Raw genomic sequence first — 18300 nt, 5'->3', positions numbered from 1 at the left:
GTGTATTTATATTCTCTATTGCGAAAGCCTTTCCCGATAGATGGACACGCTGTCTAGCGGTACAACAACCTCTCTACCTCCTCGGCAATGGCCAACGCACTCGTCAGTCCCGGACTCTCGATTCCTAATAAATTGACGAACCCATCGAACCCGTCCTCCTTCTGGATCACGAAATCCTGAAACTCGCGATGCTCCGCCGGACGCAACTTGGGCCGGATGCCGCAATAGTCCAGTGATATGGCCGACGGATCAATCCCTGGTAGATACCGCCGGATCTGTTCCAGCGCCTCGGGGAGCCGGGACGGGTTTGGGACGAGATCGGTCGCGTCGGGGACCCATTCCACGTCCGGGCCGAAGCGGATGCGGTTGGCCATGTCGAGGGTGAGATGCGTGCCGAGCCCGCCATGAACGGCGCCGGGAGCTGGATAGACCAACGTATTGATGGGACCCGGCCGAGACGCGCTGTAGGAGAAGTACGTGCCCTTCGCGTAGTAAGGCGTTCGATGCCGGGACGGCGGCAGCAGCATGTTCTGTATATGGCAGGCATACAGCCCTGCGCTGTTGATCAGGGTCTCCGCCGTGATGGAGTCCTCCGTTTGGCCGCCATCCGACGAGGCGAAGATGCGGTAGGATGACCCATCGCGCTCGATCCGCGTCACCGCGGTCCCCAGCGCCACATCGCCGCCACGGTCCTCGAAATCACTCAGTAAAACCGTCATCAGCGCATGGCTATCGATGATCCCCGTCCACTCGGACTCGACGATCCCGGCCCGTGCCTGTATGTCCGGCTCCCGACGGCGAGCCTCCTCGCACCCGACGAGTCGCGTAGGCACGCCGAGCGACGTGGCGTGCTTGTGCAGGCGCAGGCACGCCTCCCACTCGCGTTCATCCTGCGCCACGATCCATTTCTTGGTGTTTCGGTGTGGGATATCGCGGGCCGCGCAGAAGGAGTACAGTAGTCGGTTTCCGCGGATGCAGAGGCGCGTTTTGAGCGATTGCGGAGGATAGTAGATTCCTGCGTGAATGACCTGGAACCACTTAGTTTTGACTTCGGTGAAGAAAAAAAAAAAGAATGGATAAGAAGAGATCCTCGAAACCTCAGAGTTTCGACTGCTCGTCTCGGTCCCAACGGCTCCGTGCCGTTCCAGGAGGATGGTGCTCGTCCCGTCGCGAGCCGCCAATTGTCGCGCAATTGCGAGCCCGACAACGCCGGCTCCAATCACCTGAACGAGCGGCGCATTAGCATTGGCAAATTCGTAGGCAATTCAAGGAAATGGAATGATGAAGGCTTACGGCGTGGGTAAAGTCGGCGTGTCGTGCGGCGGTGTTGGCGAAACTTCGTCGACAATCAGGCCGGACGATGAATCGCCGTGCGCTGGACAAGGACGGTCGCAGCAGCATCGCGATGTGAAGCTTCCCTGGAAATGCTCATTCACGCAAAATTAGACAGGGTAGATTCAAATTTCAATTGTGCCATGTAGATTTGCAAGACGTTGGGAAACCGGGCTCTATATATATACCTAGTCAATGGTTTGGGACTACACATTCGGAGAACATCCGGCATACTCATACGATCAATGGCTTCATTACTCTAAATCTATGACAGAATGACTCCAAGGCGTGAAATATACTCGCCTACAACAGACCAACGCCAGATGGTCACCGTCGCATAACGCCCTGCAACATCTCGTTGAAATGCTCTTTCTGTTCCGTTGCGAGCTTCCCGTTCGTGTCCTGCGTGCATTAGCACAATCCCATCGTCAGTGCCAGCCGCACTTACGCTGATGATGGTCAAGATCAATGAGTAGTTGTTATACAAGAATCGCTCGCGCCGTTTCGGATCTCCCAATCCCCGACTCAGCTTGGCTAGGAGTGAGTCGAATTCCGCCGTCAAGCGACCCAAACTGTTCGAGACCGGCTCGTCATCTCCCGCTTCGTTACTCAAGGATAAGATCCCATGCACCAGCTGTCCAAAGCGCTGCGTGAGAAAGTGCGGTGCCGACGATTGCGTTGCGTCGTCGCTGGTCAGCGACAGCGTCGACATGCCGCTGCGAGACGCAGTGCTCGCGACCTTCTTCAGCGACTCGCAGTGCAGATCCATGATCTGCTGGAACCGCGGCCACAGCTGCATGTTGATCCCGTTGATGTATGAATCGGCGACTGGGACTCTGCGTCGCTGCAGCTCAAACGCGGCTTGCTGATTCAGCCGCACGCACAGGAGCACTCCCAGACAATCAGTTGTGTTATCAATCAGCGACTTGGTCATGTTCTGGCCCAGGGTAAACACCGGTTCAAAGATCTCTATGGCCCGCCGCGAGATCTGCTGGAACGATTTGACCGAAAACATTTCGGCCATGAACGAATACTCTGCAGACACGTTGTCGATCAAAGCCAGGTTGAAATGTCGGAACGGCACTTCGAACCCGTGTACGGATTTGTCCTCTTCTGCGACATGCGCCCCCATCGCCATGTGATTCGTTGTTTTCAAGATGTCGATTCGTCTTCCTAGCGTGAACGGATCGAATGCAGAGAAGCCGCGGGCTGGGCCCGTGTGGGCTACACACTCAGCACAGGGCCATACCTGAGATGGGAGCAAACCTACCACTTCGCTGGGATGCGTCTCCTCCCAGGACGTTGTTCTGGTCAGACTGATGGAGCCGAAGCTTTCCCAGCGCCTGACTGTACCGTGTGAAGTGTGAGATATAGTACCATCTCATCGTATTGACGTATGCTTGTGTGATCTCTTCTGTGAGAGTCGGATGCGCTCGGTATAAATAGCTGTACAGATCTTTGTACTTAAGGAAATTCTGCTGTTGAATGATCTGTGCATTAATGTTTGGCGAGCGCAGCGCCTTGATTTGAGCCACCAGATAATCACGGATTCTAACGACCGCCTGCGCAGGTCAGCGCGGTTGAACAAATAGCGGGCCGAGACGTTACCTTTGTCTTCAAATCCGCGAGTAATGGCCGGAGATCATCCAATGCTTTGATCGACGCAGATGATTTCTCGATGCTGGCTGAACGAGCCTCGACTTCGTTCAACGCCTTGACCCAATTTTCGTCGATGGGACCGTCTACAATCGCCCGAACTGCTTTAGGGGAGATGCTGATCTCCTCCACAGCCGGTCCCAAGAGCCGTTCTACATTGCGGCGATTCTCCAGCTTCGCATTTAGCTGTATCGACCGTGCTTGTAGCGACTCGATTTCAGCAGAGACAGCCCCCAACTCGTTCTGAAAGTCGTTGAGGTAAGACTCGACAGACTTTAGCACCTCATCGCAATCCTAGGTGGATCAGCATACACCCGGATCGGATACCTATGATTATCCCAACATACTGCAATCGCGTTGTGTAGCTCCTGGTACTTGTCCTGTTCACACTCAACTGCGATCGACATTAGCCGGCGCCATTTGAGAGCCGGGACTAGACATACATTGCTGGATTGCTTGCGCCCCATCGTCGCTGCGAACAATGCCGCCAGGCTCCGTCCCTCGGAGGGCAAACTGCTCAAGGGAGAGTCCTCCAAAGTCAATTGACTCGACCAGCTGTGCCGGTTTCTCAACCGTCGTTTCGGCCGACTTCTCCGGCGCTTTCCTCCCAATGATGCTGTTCAGGACTTCCAGTGGATCGCTAACTCCCGTCGGCTGTTGTCGCGACTGCGCCGGTCTCGAAGCGGTGCCATTGGACGAGGATCGCGCTGTTCCTGGCAATGATGTTGTCGAGTCGTCCGGAGACAGTAATAGGGAAGTCGACGATGATCGCGGATGGAGAGTCGAACGGAGGCTCTGGGACCGAGGAAGACGCGCCGGTCTCCGCGCAGGGGAATAGGATCGACTGTTCGGCGGCGGCGTTCCTGAGGGAGACGAGTGACCCGACAGACGGTCAAGCCACATCCTCGCGGCAACGGACACGTCTGGTGGTCACAGCATGGAGGAGACGATCGCAGCTCGGAACCAAACCGTTGTGAACGGGAGACGGAGACACAAAGTCGCTACGATGTATGTTGCGTTGCAGCGATTGTGTCCGTCCTCATCTATCTAGCATTTCATGAGAGCTCAACTGCCAGCTTCGAGAGAGTGATGGCCTCAGGCCCCCTAGGTATGTATTAAGATTACACGTTTCATTACACAAACGCATACATTATAGCACCAATTTGGACTTTTCCTGGTAACTTGGTGTAACAACAATGTTGCTGCCTCTGAACTTAGTCCTGTTGAACTCCTCCGTCACCGAGCTCGACGTGCGGCTCTTGGAACCGTTTCAAGCCTCGAGCTCTGACCATATCGCGTGCTTCGCAATGTCGCGAATGGACGTGTCGCTTGGAGGTTGAAAATTGAACTGCGGGACACCCCTGGTTCCGGCAAGCGATAAGCCCCAAAGACGCACCGCACAACGATCTGATTCGCCAATGAGAGACCCCGCCACTAGGCATTCCTAAAACGGAATGGCGCCCTGAAAAACTGCCTCGCAGATTCTCTGCTTTTTCATACCCCCCCCATCTCCTCTCAACTTTTGCTCCTCCTCCCAGACGACATTTATTCGGCCAATTTCCTTTGTGTCATCGCTTCTCTTCACTGTTCAATAGTCCCTTCAACCAGACACCATGGCCGACGACGCGCAGGTGAGTCCAATCCCTGGCGGCGGTTCGACAGGATACCCCGCTTTGCGTTGTCGCAATGGATGTGCAGCAAGTCTTGCATTGTGCATCCATTTCTAGCGCGTATTTTTGATTTCTACCCGAGGGTCGTCAGAGATGTTGACTCGCTGTGTGTTGTCAATAGCATGAACACACCTTCGAGAGCGCCGATGCGGGTGCCTCTTCGACCTACCCCATGCAGTGCTCGGCGCTGCGCAAGGGTGGCTACGTCGTGATTAAGGGCCGTCCTTGCAAGATCGTCGAAATGTCGACCTCCAAGACCGGCAAGCACGGCGGTGCCAAGGTCCACCTTGTTGCGCTCGACATCTTCACTGGCAAGAAGCTGGAGGAGTTGTCTCCTTCCACCCACAACATGGATGTGCCCAATGTCACCCGGAAGGAATACCAGCTGGTCAGTTTCAGAGCCAGGGTTTTGGCTTGTCTTTCGCTAACCGTGTGCAGCTGGATGTGACCGACGACGGTTTCCTTTCCCTGATGGACGATAACGGCAACACCAAGGACGACGTCAAATTGCCGGAGGGTGAGGTTGGTGAGCGCATTACGAAGATGTTCAAGGAGGAGGAGAAGGATGTCAACGTGACCGTCATGTCCGCCATGGGTGAGGAGGTTGCGGTTGATGTCAAAGAGGCCGCGGCTGCCCGTTAAATGGAGTACAGGACGATTATGTCCTCTCATGGCCCCGGCTGTCATGGGACCTTTCCCATCTGTGTCAATTGTACTCTGGGTCGCGGGTCACACGACGCTGTTTTCCTGTTTGCGTGCTGTAGCGGTCCATTTGCATTCTTGAAGATTGGGAGAAGACCCGTCCATGAATTGCTTTTGTGACGATCAAAAGAGACGACGCCATGTCAGATACTTCATACTTCAATTGGGAATTTGACGTGGGATTACGACCAGACACTACTTATAAAATAATCTAGTGTTCTCGTAGTCTTCCTACCGCAATAGACGCAGGGAAAACATTCCAAGTTCCCGGCAGACCGGGCCAGGTGATTGTGCTGTATCTGCTGCCCAAAGGCGATGGTTGACGGATTTTTCAGGCAATCAACCTACACGTGACCTAGACCTTAGGTAGTACAAATCAGAAAGCTTCCTCTTCGACACGTCGAGGTACTACCTACTCAATACACAGCGAGAAGTACCCTTTACTCCTACTTGCTCTTCAGTCGTAGGATAGTACGTGTCGAGGACGGAGTGCTATGTGATCCTAGTCATCTCAAATACGGCAATCATATCAGTCGCCAGCGTGCAACATGACTTGGATTGCCCGGAATGGAGTACATCACTCGCGGTCCATGCGGCCAGGAAGGCTGTCGAGAGACCCGCTATTATCTGGATAGTGGGATCTGGTTCTGCAGACGTGGCCATCAGCAAGAGGTATGGATCCAGAGTACACGTGCCGGAGTCGAACGCGCAGGTTCACAATGTTGTGCAGGGACGGCAAATCGAGGAAGATCCAGAGGATTTTGGCAAACTTGGAAGAATCAGCCGAGTGAAACGCACGGCCGCGGAAAAGATTCAAAAAAGTTAGTGTTCGTCGAGTCACCGCTGGAAATTGAAAGCTAACCTTTTCTTTGCAGCGTTTCGTGGCAAGGAGGCGTATCGGCTTTTTGTCCATGCATATCAATATGTACTGTGGACGCAGTGTCATGCCCTCGTGCATGCAAAGGGTTATCCTGCGGATCTCGAGGTTTGTTTTTGACTCTGCCGAGGGGCGAATTGCACTGATATCGTTCAGGTAGTGGTGAGGGATCTGTGGGCACTACGTTTGCGCTCACTGGTCAAGAAACTCGACGATCTGCCCGAGGATGACGATGACGTTCAAGCGTCCAGCTCTCAAGCTGCTTCGGGCATTGAAGCTGAATTCGATGATACTCGAGAGCAGTTCATGCCTCGACGGCCGTCTAGTACTCCTCGTCTGGTTGAAACTCTGGGGCTCTGTTATTTGGGCTGCCTATTACTACGATTGCCGACAAGTGTTGGTGATATATATAGGTACGATCCCCTGTTTGTTCATACAGGGCGACCCAAGCTGATATAGCAGGTTGGCTATGGCGGGAGATATCCCATACATCCGGGTGGTGCGGTCATTGCCGAATGACATCAAGGATCGACTTCCCCAGGTGTACCTGCGCCAGTTTGACACGCCGGTAAGTTCTCCACCAGGCCAGCTGAGCTCGACTGATTGCTTTTAGTATCTCCTCACCAATGAGCGTCTCCATGAAGTGGTGAACCATTTGATCATCATGTACCATGGGGAATATGGGACCGACTTTCCACCGTTGAATGCGCCCCTGCTGCTCTTTGAGTATATCAGGCAGTTGTCTCTACCTCGTAAGTCGACAATCATCACCAGTGCGTCATCCGCTAATGCCTAGCAGTGGAAGTCTACACAGTAGTGAGGAAGCTCAATCAGATGCTGAAGTTTACATATGACTTTTCACTCTCTTCGAAAGCAACCCTCCGAAACCTGGGGTTCCCTGAGTTGCAGCTGATGGCCCAACTGGTCGTGGCCACCAAGCTCATCTTCCCGTTTGAGAATACAACCAAATTCCCGTCCTCCCCTAGTGAGCCGGCGGCTCAGTCCCTCGACTGGAAACGATGGAGTCAGATCCGAGCTGATTTTGCCAAGAAAATGACGGAAGGGAAGATTGCCAAAGGAAGGCATATCTTACTTGAGGAGGACGACGTTTTCGACCTCACTCCTGAACAACTAGACGACTACATGGATTGGTACGAAACTCGCTGGCTCGATACCAGCAAATGTAACATTCGACCCATCGATTCTGGAACCGGGACCTTGACTAACTACGAATAGCTCACAATCCAATAGCTGAGATGTTCCGCTGGAGTCGGCCGGAGACAACAACTGCATCTTCAGCTGCAGCGCCAAGCAGCACAGAAGATGACACCAACGAGAGGCTAGCATTTGTCATCAGTTCCCTCCGGCCAGTGAAGTCGGTTAAGAAAAAGGATCGGCAGGAGCATCCCCAACCGGGAACATCGTATCAACAATATCAATCCGAGGCAGAACTACCCGAAAATGCGCGCATTTTCTACGAGGCCGCAGCAGAGCTATCCGGGATATCGCTGCACTCGCTGGTAAGGGCTGTGGTGCAGGTCGAAGTAAAACTTCAGGAGTGGATGGAGGATTGGCGGCGGGCTGTCTACCATGGACTGATCGAGGAGAGTTCGTCAGAGGAAGAAGCGAGCGAGGATACAGTGCTCGAAGCAGAGGAATGATCCTGTACCGACGAGGTTGACTCCATACTGGCCAAGTCAAGGCCATTCACACTACTTGTTTCCTGCATTTTCCGCCATTTATTGCTTACACAAATCCACAGAAACGTTCAACATTCGATTTGGATGGTTTTCGCTATCTGCTACATGAAGATAAACTGGAGCAGAGTGATTGCCTAGGAACCTGCAATAGCCAGCGGCATTTTCACTACAAAGAATGGTGCAATGCTGGCCGTGGTAAGAATGTGATTCTAGCCAGTGAATTCACTCGCCGGGTATATAGGTACCTAGCTTAAGAACTGGCTACTGAGAAAGCATAGTGTGCTGTCGAGCATCCAACAGGGACGGAAGGGCAAGGGCTAGTACACCTAGAACAAGCATCTGCCAGCAAACACTCTTAACGGCTGAGCTTGGGAATTCAATTAGCGAGGAGTGGCTTCTATGTAACTGGAATCAATGGCTGGAAGGAAAAGAGCAAAGATGGGTGGGATACGAAAGAAAAAGCTCAAAGAGTTACAACAGGCAGGCGCGATGTAAGCAGTCGCACAAGAATAAAAAATATCAGTCCTATCTATTAAATGGTTCAAGCTGGCTGGTAAACTCTTCCCACATCCGCACTGCAAACCTGAGCCATCACAACAGGGCAACAATATTCATGTCCCAAACTCCGTCTCTGTTAAGACTATTTGATGGTACGCCTCATGTTCTTCAGGCGTCGGTCACTAGAAGAGCAACAACACAACCAGTGGCAGTTACTCCTGGAGGGATGTCAACGTCGTCGGCCATAGGGCTGGATTTACATATACCCACAATCATGCAGCGTCACAGAATCATACTCCTGTCAGCCGTGATCGATGAGGAGCCATGCCAGCTTCCCCTCCACAAGCAACCAACACTGATTCCATGTTTGCCATGCGATTAAATAGGTACCTACCTACGTACAAAATCGGCTGCATCGTGCACTGAGGGCCGGATTCCAGCACATCCAATCTCAGCAGGACCCGCATCTCACCCCAATAACCGTCAACATGGGTGCAGATCATCAAGTTTCGGGGAAGCAGATTCAATTCCACGCCAAACCGCTGCACAGGTGAGTTAAAGGTATCTTGGAAGTGGTGCTCCGATTGAGCAACCACGCAAATCCATGGGAAATCGCAGGGAGTATTCAAGGTCTTTTCACAAGTCAATCTCTATATGAGCCAGCACGGCACATGCCACGGTTGTGTCATGACAAACACAAAGCTGGTGTCGATCAAAAAGGCTGGATGGGAATGGCAATTTGCTGTTGGCCCAGCGAATACCGTGGGAAGTAAGCGATCCTGGACGCCTGACCGTTCTCCTGGGAGATCAAAGACGGCCTTATAATTTTCAACACACGTGGCTCGCAGTCGCCACGGTTAGTGACTTGGAATATTGAGGATGAGGATTCCTTCAGCACCTTGATAAAAGTCATCTCTGTTGGGTCGATGTCGAATCTCAAAGTTGGTGTCCAGTCTTCTCATTTTCATCATATAGTTCCCTCTGGGCCAATCATGGAAACAATGACGAGTTGGAGGGAAGTTCCGTGCGGTTCCGTGTTGACTCCGATTACTGAGGAGTTCCCATGACGTTCAAGCTGCACTTGAGGGTTACATAGGACCTAGGGCGGAGAACGAGCGGAACGAGATTACCTAAGTGCCTACCTAGGTGTCTCCGTTACGAGGTACATAACTAGGTACATACTCCGTACCAGGCACCCCGTGGTAACCTAACTATCCAATCTGGACTGAATCTAGGGCTTAGGGCTAGACTATCCCGAATGGGCCCACTTCGCTAAGCGACTGACCCGACCATCGACTTTGCACCCTTTGTGCAGACAATCAGACTGACAGAGGAATCAGCGATAGACGAACGTCGCAAAGAGTAAGTCATATTACGACATAAAAGTATTCAAACAAAAGAGGATGCTAACATGTCATCAATCCAACAGTGCAGATGTAGGTTCACCCAAGTCCCCGAAGCGCTTGTCGAGCCGTTCGAGCTTTTCGAGTATCCTTCGATGTTCATCACGATTTTCGGCTCCTTTCAACAAGACGGCGAGCCAAATCGGAGGATACAGTTGATGTTTCGACGAGTCGCGGAGTATCCTACTTGAGCGGTTCGACGAGCGTCAAGATGCGCATGGATGGATGGATGGAACATAAGCTGATACGTCTGGATCTACAGCTTCGTCAAGACGCTCACGGGTAAAACCATCACCCTCGACGTTGAGTCGAGCGACACCATCGACAACGTCAAGGCCAAGATCCAGGACAAGGAGGGGATTCCGCCGGACCAGCAGCGTCTGATCTTCGCCGGCAAGCAGCTTGAGGATGGCCGCACTCTGAGCGACTACAACATCCAGAAGGTGCGTAAAGTACTGCCTTATCGCCACGACGGAATAGTATTTGCTGACCGATGGTTGCGGGGGGGAAATAACAGGAGTCCACCCTCCATCTGGTCCTCCGTCTGCGCGGTGGTATCATTGAGCCCTCCCTGAAGGCTCTGGCTTCTCGCTACAACTGCGAGAAGAACGTCTGCCGCAAGTGCTACGTATGTTTTCTTGACTCCTTTTTTCGTTATTGTTTTCTTACTGACATTCACCCAGGCTCGTCTCCCCCCGCGTGCGACGAACTGCCGCAAGCGCAAGTGCGGCCACAGCAACCAGCTCCGCCCCAAGAAGAAGCTCAAGTAAATGGAATGTATCCGATGGGTTTGGAGGGGTGTCGCCGGGGGGTCTGTTTTGCATTTCTTTGCGCTTAGGGCTTTGGAAGGCGCTCCGTGTTGATCGATATTAGACAAATGAAATTTATCGATCAAAAAAGGACTCGTTCCAATTTGTAGAATCGTAGAGTAGATGCTAATCTATGATCGCATACTGATACATCATTTTACTCGTACAGCATTGACAGAATAAGAACCAAGTTGAAAGCTAGAACCCCGGAATGAACTAGAATATCCTCTTGTCATCGTCGTCGTCGTCGTCATCATCCTCGTCCTTGTGTTTCTTCTTCGACGCCGGGCTCCCGTGCCTAATATACATCGTTAGTATTTCACGGTTCATATTTCAAGGGAGCGGGCAGACCTACGCGAAGAAAAGAATCTTAATCGCGATCGCCAACCCAGCATGCAGAACAATGACCAGAATCAAAAGAATCCTGCTCGCCTTGGCGTCTGTGGCGCTGAGCACGGGATACAAGTTCCGCAACAGGAAAAAGACCGTCCAAGCAAACCCGACACCCACAAGGATCCAGTTCAACAACGTGAGAGGGCTCCAGCTGACCAGCGCGACGGCGATCCAGACGAGGTTCGCGTAGCCGTAGAGTGCCCAGCACTCAATCAAATCCGCGCCGGTGCTGCCGAACCACCGCAGCACCGCCCAGAGCGCGATCGGGATCACGCCTGTGTAGCCGTACACCAAGCCCGCCGCGCCGGAGAGCAGCCGAAAGTCATACTCAAAGTGCTTCGCATCGCGCCGCGCCAGGTACTGCGACACAGTGCCCGTAAGGAACAGGATGACCACCACTGTGGTCGCGATCCAGAACGGGCCGTACAGGTCCGGGTTGCCGTCTAGGACGTCTAGGAAGTTGCTCCGTGGGTAGAGGGCCGCGACACACCGCCGCACGACCTCGTTCGTGTCCACGTCAAAGAATTGGCTGTAGTATTGCAGCGTCCATAGCCGGTGCTTGGTAAACCCGCTGCCTCCTCCGCGATGGCTGCTGCCTCCGCCGCCGCCGCCATCATGGCCGCTTAGAAAGGGTGTCGAGTCGGATTGGATTTTGGCGGTGCGAGGATCATTCTCAAAGTCTGTTGATTGTTAGGCACCTCTGACAAAAGCAGACCTCGGTGGTTGAAGAGTGGCGTACTCGATGGGTGGAACTCGAGGTCTTCTTGTAAATCTGTATGGCCGAGATCTCCCTGTTTGCGAATAATACGGCGTCAGTATTGTGCCGCGGTGGCTGCTAGGACCTTCGTATGGTGTGTTTACCTCTGCGTCAACGTCTACGACCACATCGTAGCCGCGATTCGACATATTGGCAATTGAGCGGAGCTCGGCTCTCTCGCTGGTTTGGGCCTCTGATTCTGTGAGATAAGAGTCGTGTTTGTTGGTGGTTATGAAAGACCAGGTGTCCGGTTCAGCATCATCTCGATCTGGCTCCAACCAAGGGAACGAGCACCACGTAATCTGGAGTCGATACCTTCCATATCTGGTGTAGCGTCACTCCAGATCCCATTACGCCAGTTGCTCCTTCATGCCAGGTGGATTTTGCGAGAGGACCAAAACTGAAACATTTCATGATCGTCAAAAGTTCCATAAATGGCCAAATATAGCCTATATACAACCCAGCTATCCTAATAATCCAACACGAAGCCGCCTGAGGTACGACCACAGAGTCATATCCAGACCGCTGCGGCGCAGGTAAATCGACACCAGGCCAACAAAAATCGCCAGTGCGATGCCGCCAGCAGGCCGGCGGTACCGCCAGATCAAGGCACCGGTCTTTTTCCGGAACTCTCCCCGCTGCAGCTGTCGGTACTGCAAGTCGAACAGTTGCATGGCCTCTTGAGGAGTGGAATTCCGCGCACAGTCGCGTGATGTTTTGAGGACACTGTATCGCGATATCCGCGCCCAAGCCCGGAACGGCAAGGATTCCGGAGGGTAACTATTATACAGATCGAGCGCAGACGCAACCATCCCCTCCAAGTCCAGCGGCTGTGGAAGTTTGGACAAGGTAAAATGGAGCATCTCCGGCTCATTCACTGGGATCTCCAGTAGCTCCTTTTTGCGGCGGAGAATGATCGCTGCAAAGAGATAGATGGCCACTACGGGCTCGTGCGCTAGTAGAAAGTCGTAGAGACGAGCAATGTCGCCGTACTCCTGGATGTCATGTGCATACAGCGTTAGTGTTGCGGCCAGAGCGAAAAACGGCTCAGTGCCCGACAGATGCCGACGCAATTTCGAATCGGCCCGCTCTAAAATTGCGGGGATCAACTGCAAGTGCTTGACAGCTGGTGACAGGGACGGGAGCATGTAGTCTCGAATCCGCAACAGAGATACGCGCGCCAAAGCCTGGCGTGCTAGCCGTTGCCCCAACACCAGCAGAAAGACCTGTGCAATGTCATGGTATCCTTGGAAGTATGACAGCATCGGGTATCGTCGAAGGGTCTCGATAATCAGATCGGACAACTCTTGCTTGCGAATCTCCAACTCGGACGGTTCGCCTGGAAGAGAGCACACCTTGTCAGGGTTCCATAGGCATAACGGGATCATGCATATACTGACAGTACGGGTAGTAGACGAAGGCCCGGTCGACATCCAGCTCGACCTGGGCCTCCTCACGATGTCGAGGAAGCTCTTTCCAAGACCGGTCTGATGCCTCCGAGGCCTCTACATTTCCCAGTAGAATGGGCCCTGTGGCAGAGATGAGCATGCATCGCGTTGTGATGTCATCCGGGACTCGACGTACACGCCGACCGACGAAGTTCATCATCCAACAAGCCACCAGAAGAGGTGGCATACTGAATCAAAGCATTGACATCGCATTGCTGACAGGCTTGTCGGATGGCCTCCCGTTTCTCATCATGTTCGCTGGGCTTCTCCGGGGCATCTGCATATACCGGCTGTTCCATGCTCCCATTCATAGGTATTTGATCAGCCCGATCAACCATATTCACTGAGTAAGGCGCCCAGAGTTTGACGGAATGCTGTTCATGAGAATTTTAATCTTAACTAGTAGCAGTGATTACGATAAAGACTCCGGAAACGCAAGGGACATAGGTAGAGCTTGATCATCGAGATACTTGACGTGAAATCAGCCAATTCTTGCGGGATTGTCTTCTGGCTGGTCAGGATTCACGCACTGGGCATGGCGTCGCGGATCGAGGTGATTTTTGGACTCAAGCGTCTGCGTGTTCCTGGCGGATGTCTGCAGGTTTATGCAATGTTCCAGCCCTGCTGCTGGCTCTCACCGCCTACAGTTCATTGACCGTGATTGGCTATGCTCATTTCACATGTTTTCCGATCAGAGCTCCGAGTTACCGTATCACTCGCTGACGACATCATATCATTGGTCATGATGATAAATTACGGAAATGACAACAACAACCCACTTCTGATAAGCAGATTACCTAATCGCCTAAACCAGATTCGGGCAGCTCGAGGAGATTAACAAGTTCATATTTTGGTGCCTGAACTCAGACGCGGTCGCGTCGGACGCAGCTCACCGGCATATTCGCTCGTGTCGGTTCCAAGGTTGCAGTCTGCACGCGGTTGTTATGAACTTATCAAGCTAGGCTTTGTTCGGCATCGGAGCTGTCAGTGATTGAAATTCAATGAGTGATAGGTACGCGTTCCGTGTCCCTCCAGTCTGCCTCATAGATTCGATAAGTCATAAGCTTCAGTTGTCACACATGCCGGCTAACTCAACCTTTGTCTAGGGACAGTTGTATTGCGCTGGGCTGAGTGACATTACTCATATTAGCTACCCCCCAAATCGACTCTTTTCCATTTTACCTGAGTTGCCCCTTCGGTGCCTCTTGCATGTCGCAGGAAATGGGCAGATGGAGCGCATCATGAAAGTATTCCTTGTCGCTGTTGTTGATTCGGCCCCTCAAAAGAAATCTCTTTGCTTCGAACTCAGACAAGATATTTGTTTATCGCACCCCCACTGCCCGCTTTTCAATTGATCGCACCTTGGAGACAGTAGCAGGGCATTCCAGCACCCAGCACCGTAATCTTGGGTCACGGCCTTGTCAATAAAATCTCGTGTGAATTCAAGCTCTCATCTTACAACTATGGCTTTTCAGGCGTCTGATCTGACCAGCGACTTCTTGTCCGGTCAATCCAGCGAAATTGGCCGAGCAATGGCGCAGAACCAACGCTGTGGTCAGCCCACAGAAGCCGGGCCTAACAAGCCCAAGATTGGGCTTCTCACCCAGACCGTCGTGCCTAGTCCAACCGTTCGTTTTGTTGTGCCAGCAAGGCTGAGGAGTCGATTCCGGAACGATGTCGCTTTTGTCGGAGAAAGATCAATACAATTGCGCGAGGTAGTAATGAGTGCTTATCTGGATGATGTCGCCGCCACATCGAATTTTGATGCCGGCATCATGGCGTCCAAGGCCATCCGGACATACGGCGATTTGCCCTTAGACGTTGAGATGAAATTGGGCGCCGGCCAACATTCTCATCCACATGTGCTCAAGTCAGAGTATAACGTTCCTGGTCATATTCTGGTGCTTACATTGGATTCGCAAGAGCTCATATTTCTGTACCACCGTGGTGAAACTTCACATCGCGAAGAAGATCAGTTTGTGTTCTTTCGCCGACCCATGCCGTTGGATGTTAGCATCGTGGAGCGGTTCGGCACGCACCTCGCTGTTGACCCGAAGTATGGCTCCCGATTCATCACTGACCGCGGCGGGAATTAACTTCTGCCAGGTCCCGAGCTATTGCTGTGGCAGCTCCAGCGGATTTTTTCGGAATCTTCGTCATGAAGCCACTCGAGGAATTGCAGTCGCAGCTGTCGAGCGGCACACTCAATCCCATCGCCGAGGTAGGCTCTGAGACATGCTATTAGATTTCGACTTAGAACCCTCCTTTGCTGAACTATCCCCGATCCAGGAACGCTTCTTTCGCCTTGACGGTGACATTTTATTCATGGATTTCCTGTATCCAGAATCAGACAACGAAAATCGCGTGATTCTCGTTTTGATAGTGGCAAGAGGCCCAGATACATATTCAATTTGCTACGACTGGGACTCGTCCGACTCGTTGCGCCACTCCAAACCCAGGGTGCTACAGCGGAAGCTCTCAGAGGAGTGCACTTTACCCAGCCTCCTCATTCCGCTGACCAAACTGACCTCATTCATGTTGGTCACGAGTTCACGCATTGTGGTCTACAACAACGTCCTGGATTCGAGCACAAGCCGACTCCCTATGAAACTACCTCTAACGCCGCCATCTAGCCCCGGGCCCGATCTCCTCTGGGCAAACTGGGCACGTCCGTATCGCAATTCAGTTTACAGCCGTAATCATGATGACATATACCTCTGCCGAGAGGATGGACTGTTGCTGTATTGCGATGTGGACAACACTGGCCAGGTCAGCCAGGTCGTTAAGATATCGGAACTAGGTTATCTCGACTGTGAGGTGGATGGAGGCTTCGACACCATCAATTCCAGCGACCACAATCAGGGCGGCGATATTCTCGTTGCTGCCGGAGTGATGGGCCATGGTGGTCTTTACATCCAGCGTGCGAGAGAGCAACCAGTATGTCTGCAAAAATTCCTGAATTGGGCGCCAGTTTTGGACGCCGTTATGGTACCGACCGGGGCACAGGCCCGAAATCGAGGACAGGCTTCAGGCAACAATGGTGGAGTCTCGAAAGGACGCCTATTCGTCTGCACCGGGTCTTCCAGCAACCGTGGTGTATACGAGCTTCGATATGGGTTCGAAGCTCGCATTGGCCTCATGATCCCTCTGGAAGATCTCTCAAGCACAAGGGCAGTCTGGGCGATACCAGGTTCGGCTGGAGGGAGTGTCTACCTTCTACTCTCAGATCCGGTGTCCTCTACACTTCTATGCCTTCCTCATGGAAGCGGGGAAGAGATCTGCGCTGTGGACGATGCGGAGTCAGGATTTGATTCGGGTTCACAAACGTTGGCTGCGGGAGCTACCGTTAGCGGTGTCCTGGTTCAAGTCACAGGAACTTCGGTTCGCCTGACAACCCCAGGAGACACAGGAAACAATGTCACCTTCGAATTCCCACCAGGGCATACAGTCCTTGCCTCGGCGATTGAATACAGGCACGGATTCATCATCTCCGTGGTCCGATCAGGGCAAGGGATTCAGATCCACACGGGTCGCATCCCCACCGATGGCGAATCACTGGGAATCGAACAGGTGGCTGAGCCGGTTAGCATCGAAAGCGAACCCATTGCGATTGTGATGGAAGATATCCATAATGTGCTATATTCCTTCATAGGAACCAGTGATGGCCATTTGCTTTGCTGGCGCGTGACAGCGGAAGGCATCTCACATTCAGCCACCCATGTCTTGGAGCTGGACGAGGATGAGGTCTCGAAAGCGATCGAGAGCGTCCGTTTCGTGCCTAGCGGTTCTGGGTTTTCATCGACCCTCTTCTGCGGTCTACGTAATGGGCTTCTTGTGCCTCTCTCGATTGAGTTCGGCGATGACGGCCGGGAAATATCAAGTAAGGGTCTTCTAGATTATTGTCTGCCAGTTGCGAAAGAGGTATCTAACTGTCTACAAGACATTCGGCAACATTCGGCCCACAGGCTCGGCCAAACAGCGGTGAAACTAGGCGGCAATGAATCGATAACTCTTGCGACATGCGGCGGCAACATTTGGCGCTTGTCAGATATTTGTCGTGGAAGTGCCTTTGATTGCAGCCTCCAACCAGTCTGGATTACGGACCAGAACGATGTAGGTATGCTTCGGAAAAGTGGCGTATATCAAGCTCACCGGTGTATTTCAGGCATCCTACCTTCAACAAAACGTTGACATTCTCACAATAATTCCTGCCTCTCCAGATCTCAGATCGGGGAGCCTTGCCGGATCTCTCGTATGTATCAGCGACGGGCAGTTGCTCATATGCACCGTGGACCAACGCACGAAAACTGTGCCGCGCAAGATAGACGTGCCTGGTGAAGCGAACCGGATTGCCTATTCACAGCATCTCGATCGCCTTATCGTGGCGTACACTACCGTTGATTGGGAGGTTGATGAAGAGACGAACATCGCCAAGCGGTATGCACGCCCACACCTTGAGTTCCTGGATCCCAATAGCCAGTCTCCCAGTCCGTCGGAATCTGCGGATATAGAGCCGCAAGGCGCCTCGGACCTGTGCCGGCTGTCAGGATCCGCAGGTGAGCGGATAACGTGCATTCAAGAATGGACGCCAACGAGGGATGGCGAGCGGTATCACTTCATCATCATCGGGACGGCACGGAAAGCAGAGAAGGAAGCCGGCCGGGTCGTTTTCCTGCAAGCGACCAAAGATCGGGGACAGATCAAGTGCGCCGTGAAGCATGTGCACAAGTTTGACGGTCCTGTCCGCGCTTTGAGGACACTGTATCGCGATATCCGCGCCCAAGCCCGGAACGGCAAGGATTCCGGAGGGTAACTATTATACAGATCGAGCGCAGACGCAACCATCCCCTCCAAGTCCAGCGGCTGTGGAAGTTTGGACAAGGTAAAATGGAGCATCTCCGGCTCATTCACTGGGATCTCCAGTAGCTCCTTTTTGCGGCGGAGAATGATCGCTGCAAAGAGATAGATGGCCACTACGGGCTCGTGCGCTAGTAGAAAGTCGTAGAGACGAGCAATGTCGCCGTACTCCTGGATGTCATGTGCATACAGCGTTAG

General features: G+C 52.8%; 7 protein-coding genes across 7 annotated transcripts; 3 read left to right on the top strand and 4 right to left on the bottom strand.

Moving 5' to 3' along the window:
• Positions 1-53: 53 nt before the first annotated feature.
• VTN31DRAFT_2024 (uncharacterized protein) lies at positions 54-1401 on the bottom strand (the record flags this gene model as incomplete). The annotated part of the gene is made up of 3 exons (XM_069402147.1): positions 54-1028; positions 1098-1223; positions 1294-1401. 3 exons carry the CDS (start codon positions 1399-1401, stop codon positions 54-56), a joined length of 1209 nt encoding a protein of 402 aa, XP_069257653.1.
• A 258-nt stretch (positions 1402-1659) lies between these two features.
• VTN31DRAFT_2023 (uncharacterized protein) lies at positions 1660-3891 on the bottom strand (the record flags this gene model as incomplete). Its single annotated transcript, XM_069402146.1, has 6 exons — positions 1660-1734; positions 1781-2556; positions 2603-2894; positions 2941-3282; positions 3336-3382; positions 3432-3891. The coding sequence occupies 6 exons, from the start codon at positions 3889-3891 to the stop codon at positions 1660-1662; spliced, it is 1992 nt and encodes a 663-aa protein (XP_069257652.1).
• Positions 3892-4601: 710 nt separating this feature from the next.
• Positions 4602-5300, top strand: VTN31DRAFT_2022 (uncharacterized protein; the record flags this gene model as incomplete). Its single annotated transcript, XM_069402145.1, has 3 exons — positions 4602-4619; positions 4780-5046; positions 5097-5300. 3 exons carry the CDS (start codon positions 4602-4604, stop codon positions 5298-5300), a joined length of 489 nt encoding a protein of 162 aa, XP_069257651.1.
• Positions 5301-5927: 627 nt separating this feature from the next.
• On the top strand, positions 5928-7898 carry VTN31DRAFT_2021 (uncharacterized protein; the record flags this gene model as incomplete). Its single annotated transcript, XM_069402144.1, has 8 exons — positions 5928-6032; positions 6091-6181; positions 6236-6345; positions 6394-6650; positions 6700-6805; positions 6851-6989; positions 7037-7420; positions 7474-7898. The coding sequence occupies 8 exons, from the start codon at positions 5928-5930 to the stop codon at positions 7896-7898; spliced, it is 1617 nt and encodes a 538-aa protein (XP_069257650.1).
• Positions 7899-9996: 2098 nt separating this feature from the next.
• Positions 9997-10608, top strand: VTN31DRAFT_2020 (uncharacterized protein; the record flags this gene model as incomplete). Its single annotated transcript, XM_069402143.1, has 4 exons — positions 9997-10016; positions 10101-10281; positions 10356-10466; positions 10522-10608. The coding sequence occupies 4 exons, from the start codon at positions 9997-9999 to the stop codon at positions 10606-10608; spliced, it is 399 nt and encodes a 132-aa protein (XP_069257649.1).
• Positions 10609-10863: 255 nt separating this feature from the next.
• Positions 10864-11946, bottom strand: VTN31DRAFT_2019 (uncharacterized protein; the record flags this gene model as incomplete). The annotated part of the gene is made up of 4 exons (XM_069402141.1): positions 10864-10945; positions 11003-11720; positions 11780-11831; positions 11902-11946. The coding sequence occupies 4 exons, from the start codon at positions 11944-11946 to the stop codon at positions 10864-10866; spliced, it is 897 nt and encodes a 298-aa protein (XP_069257648.1).
• Positions 11947-12261: 315 nt separating this feature from the next.
• VTN31DRAFT_2018 (uncharacterized protein) lies at positions 12262-13544 on the bottom strand (the record flags this gene model as incomplete). The annotated part of the gene is made up of 3 exons (XM_069402140.1): positions 12262-13136; positions 13198-13326; positions 13382-13544. 3 exons carry the CDS (start codon positions 13542-13544, stop codon positions 12262-12264), a joined length of 1167 nt encoding a protein of 388 aa, XP_069257647.1.
• Between the last annotated feature and the right edge of the window lie 4756 nt (positions 13545-18300).

This window comes from Thermomyces dupontii, assembly GCF_041956625.1.
Source record: "Thermomyces dupontii strain NRRL 2155 unplaced genomic scaffold VTN31scaffold_10, whole genome shotgun sequence".
NCBI lineage: Eukaryota > Fungi > Ascomycota > Eurotiomycetes > Eurotiales > Trichocomaceae > Thermomyces > Thermomyces dupontii.
The sequence above is the reverse complement of the archived record's forward strand: the minus strand, read 5'-3'. Positions and strand labels throughout refer to the sequence as shown.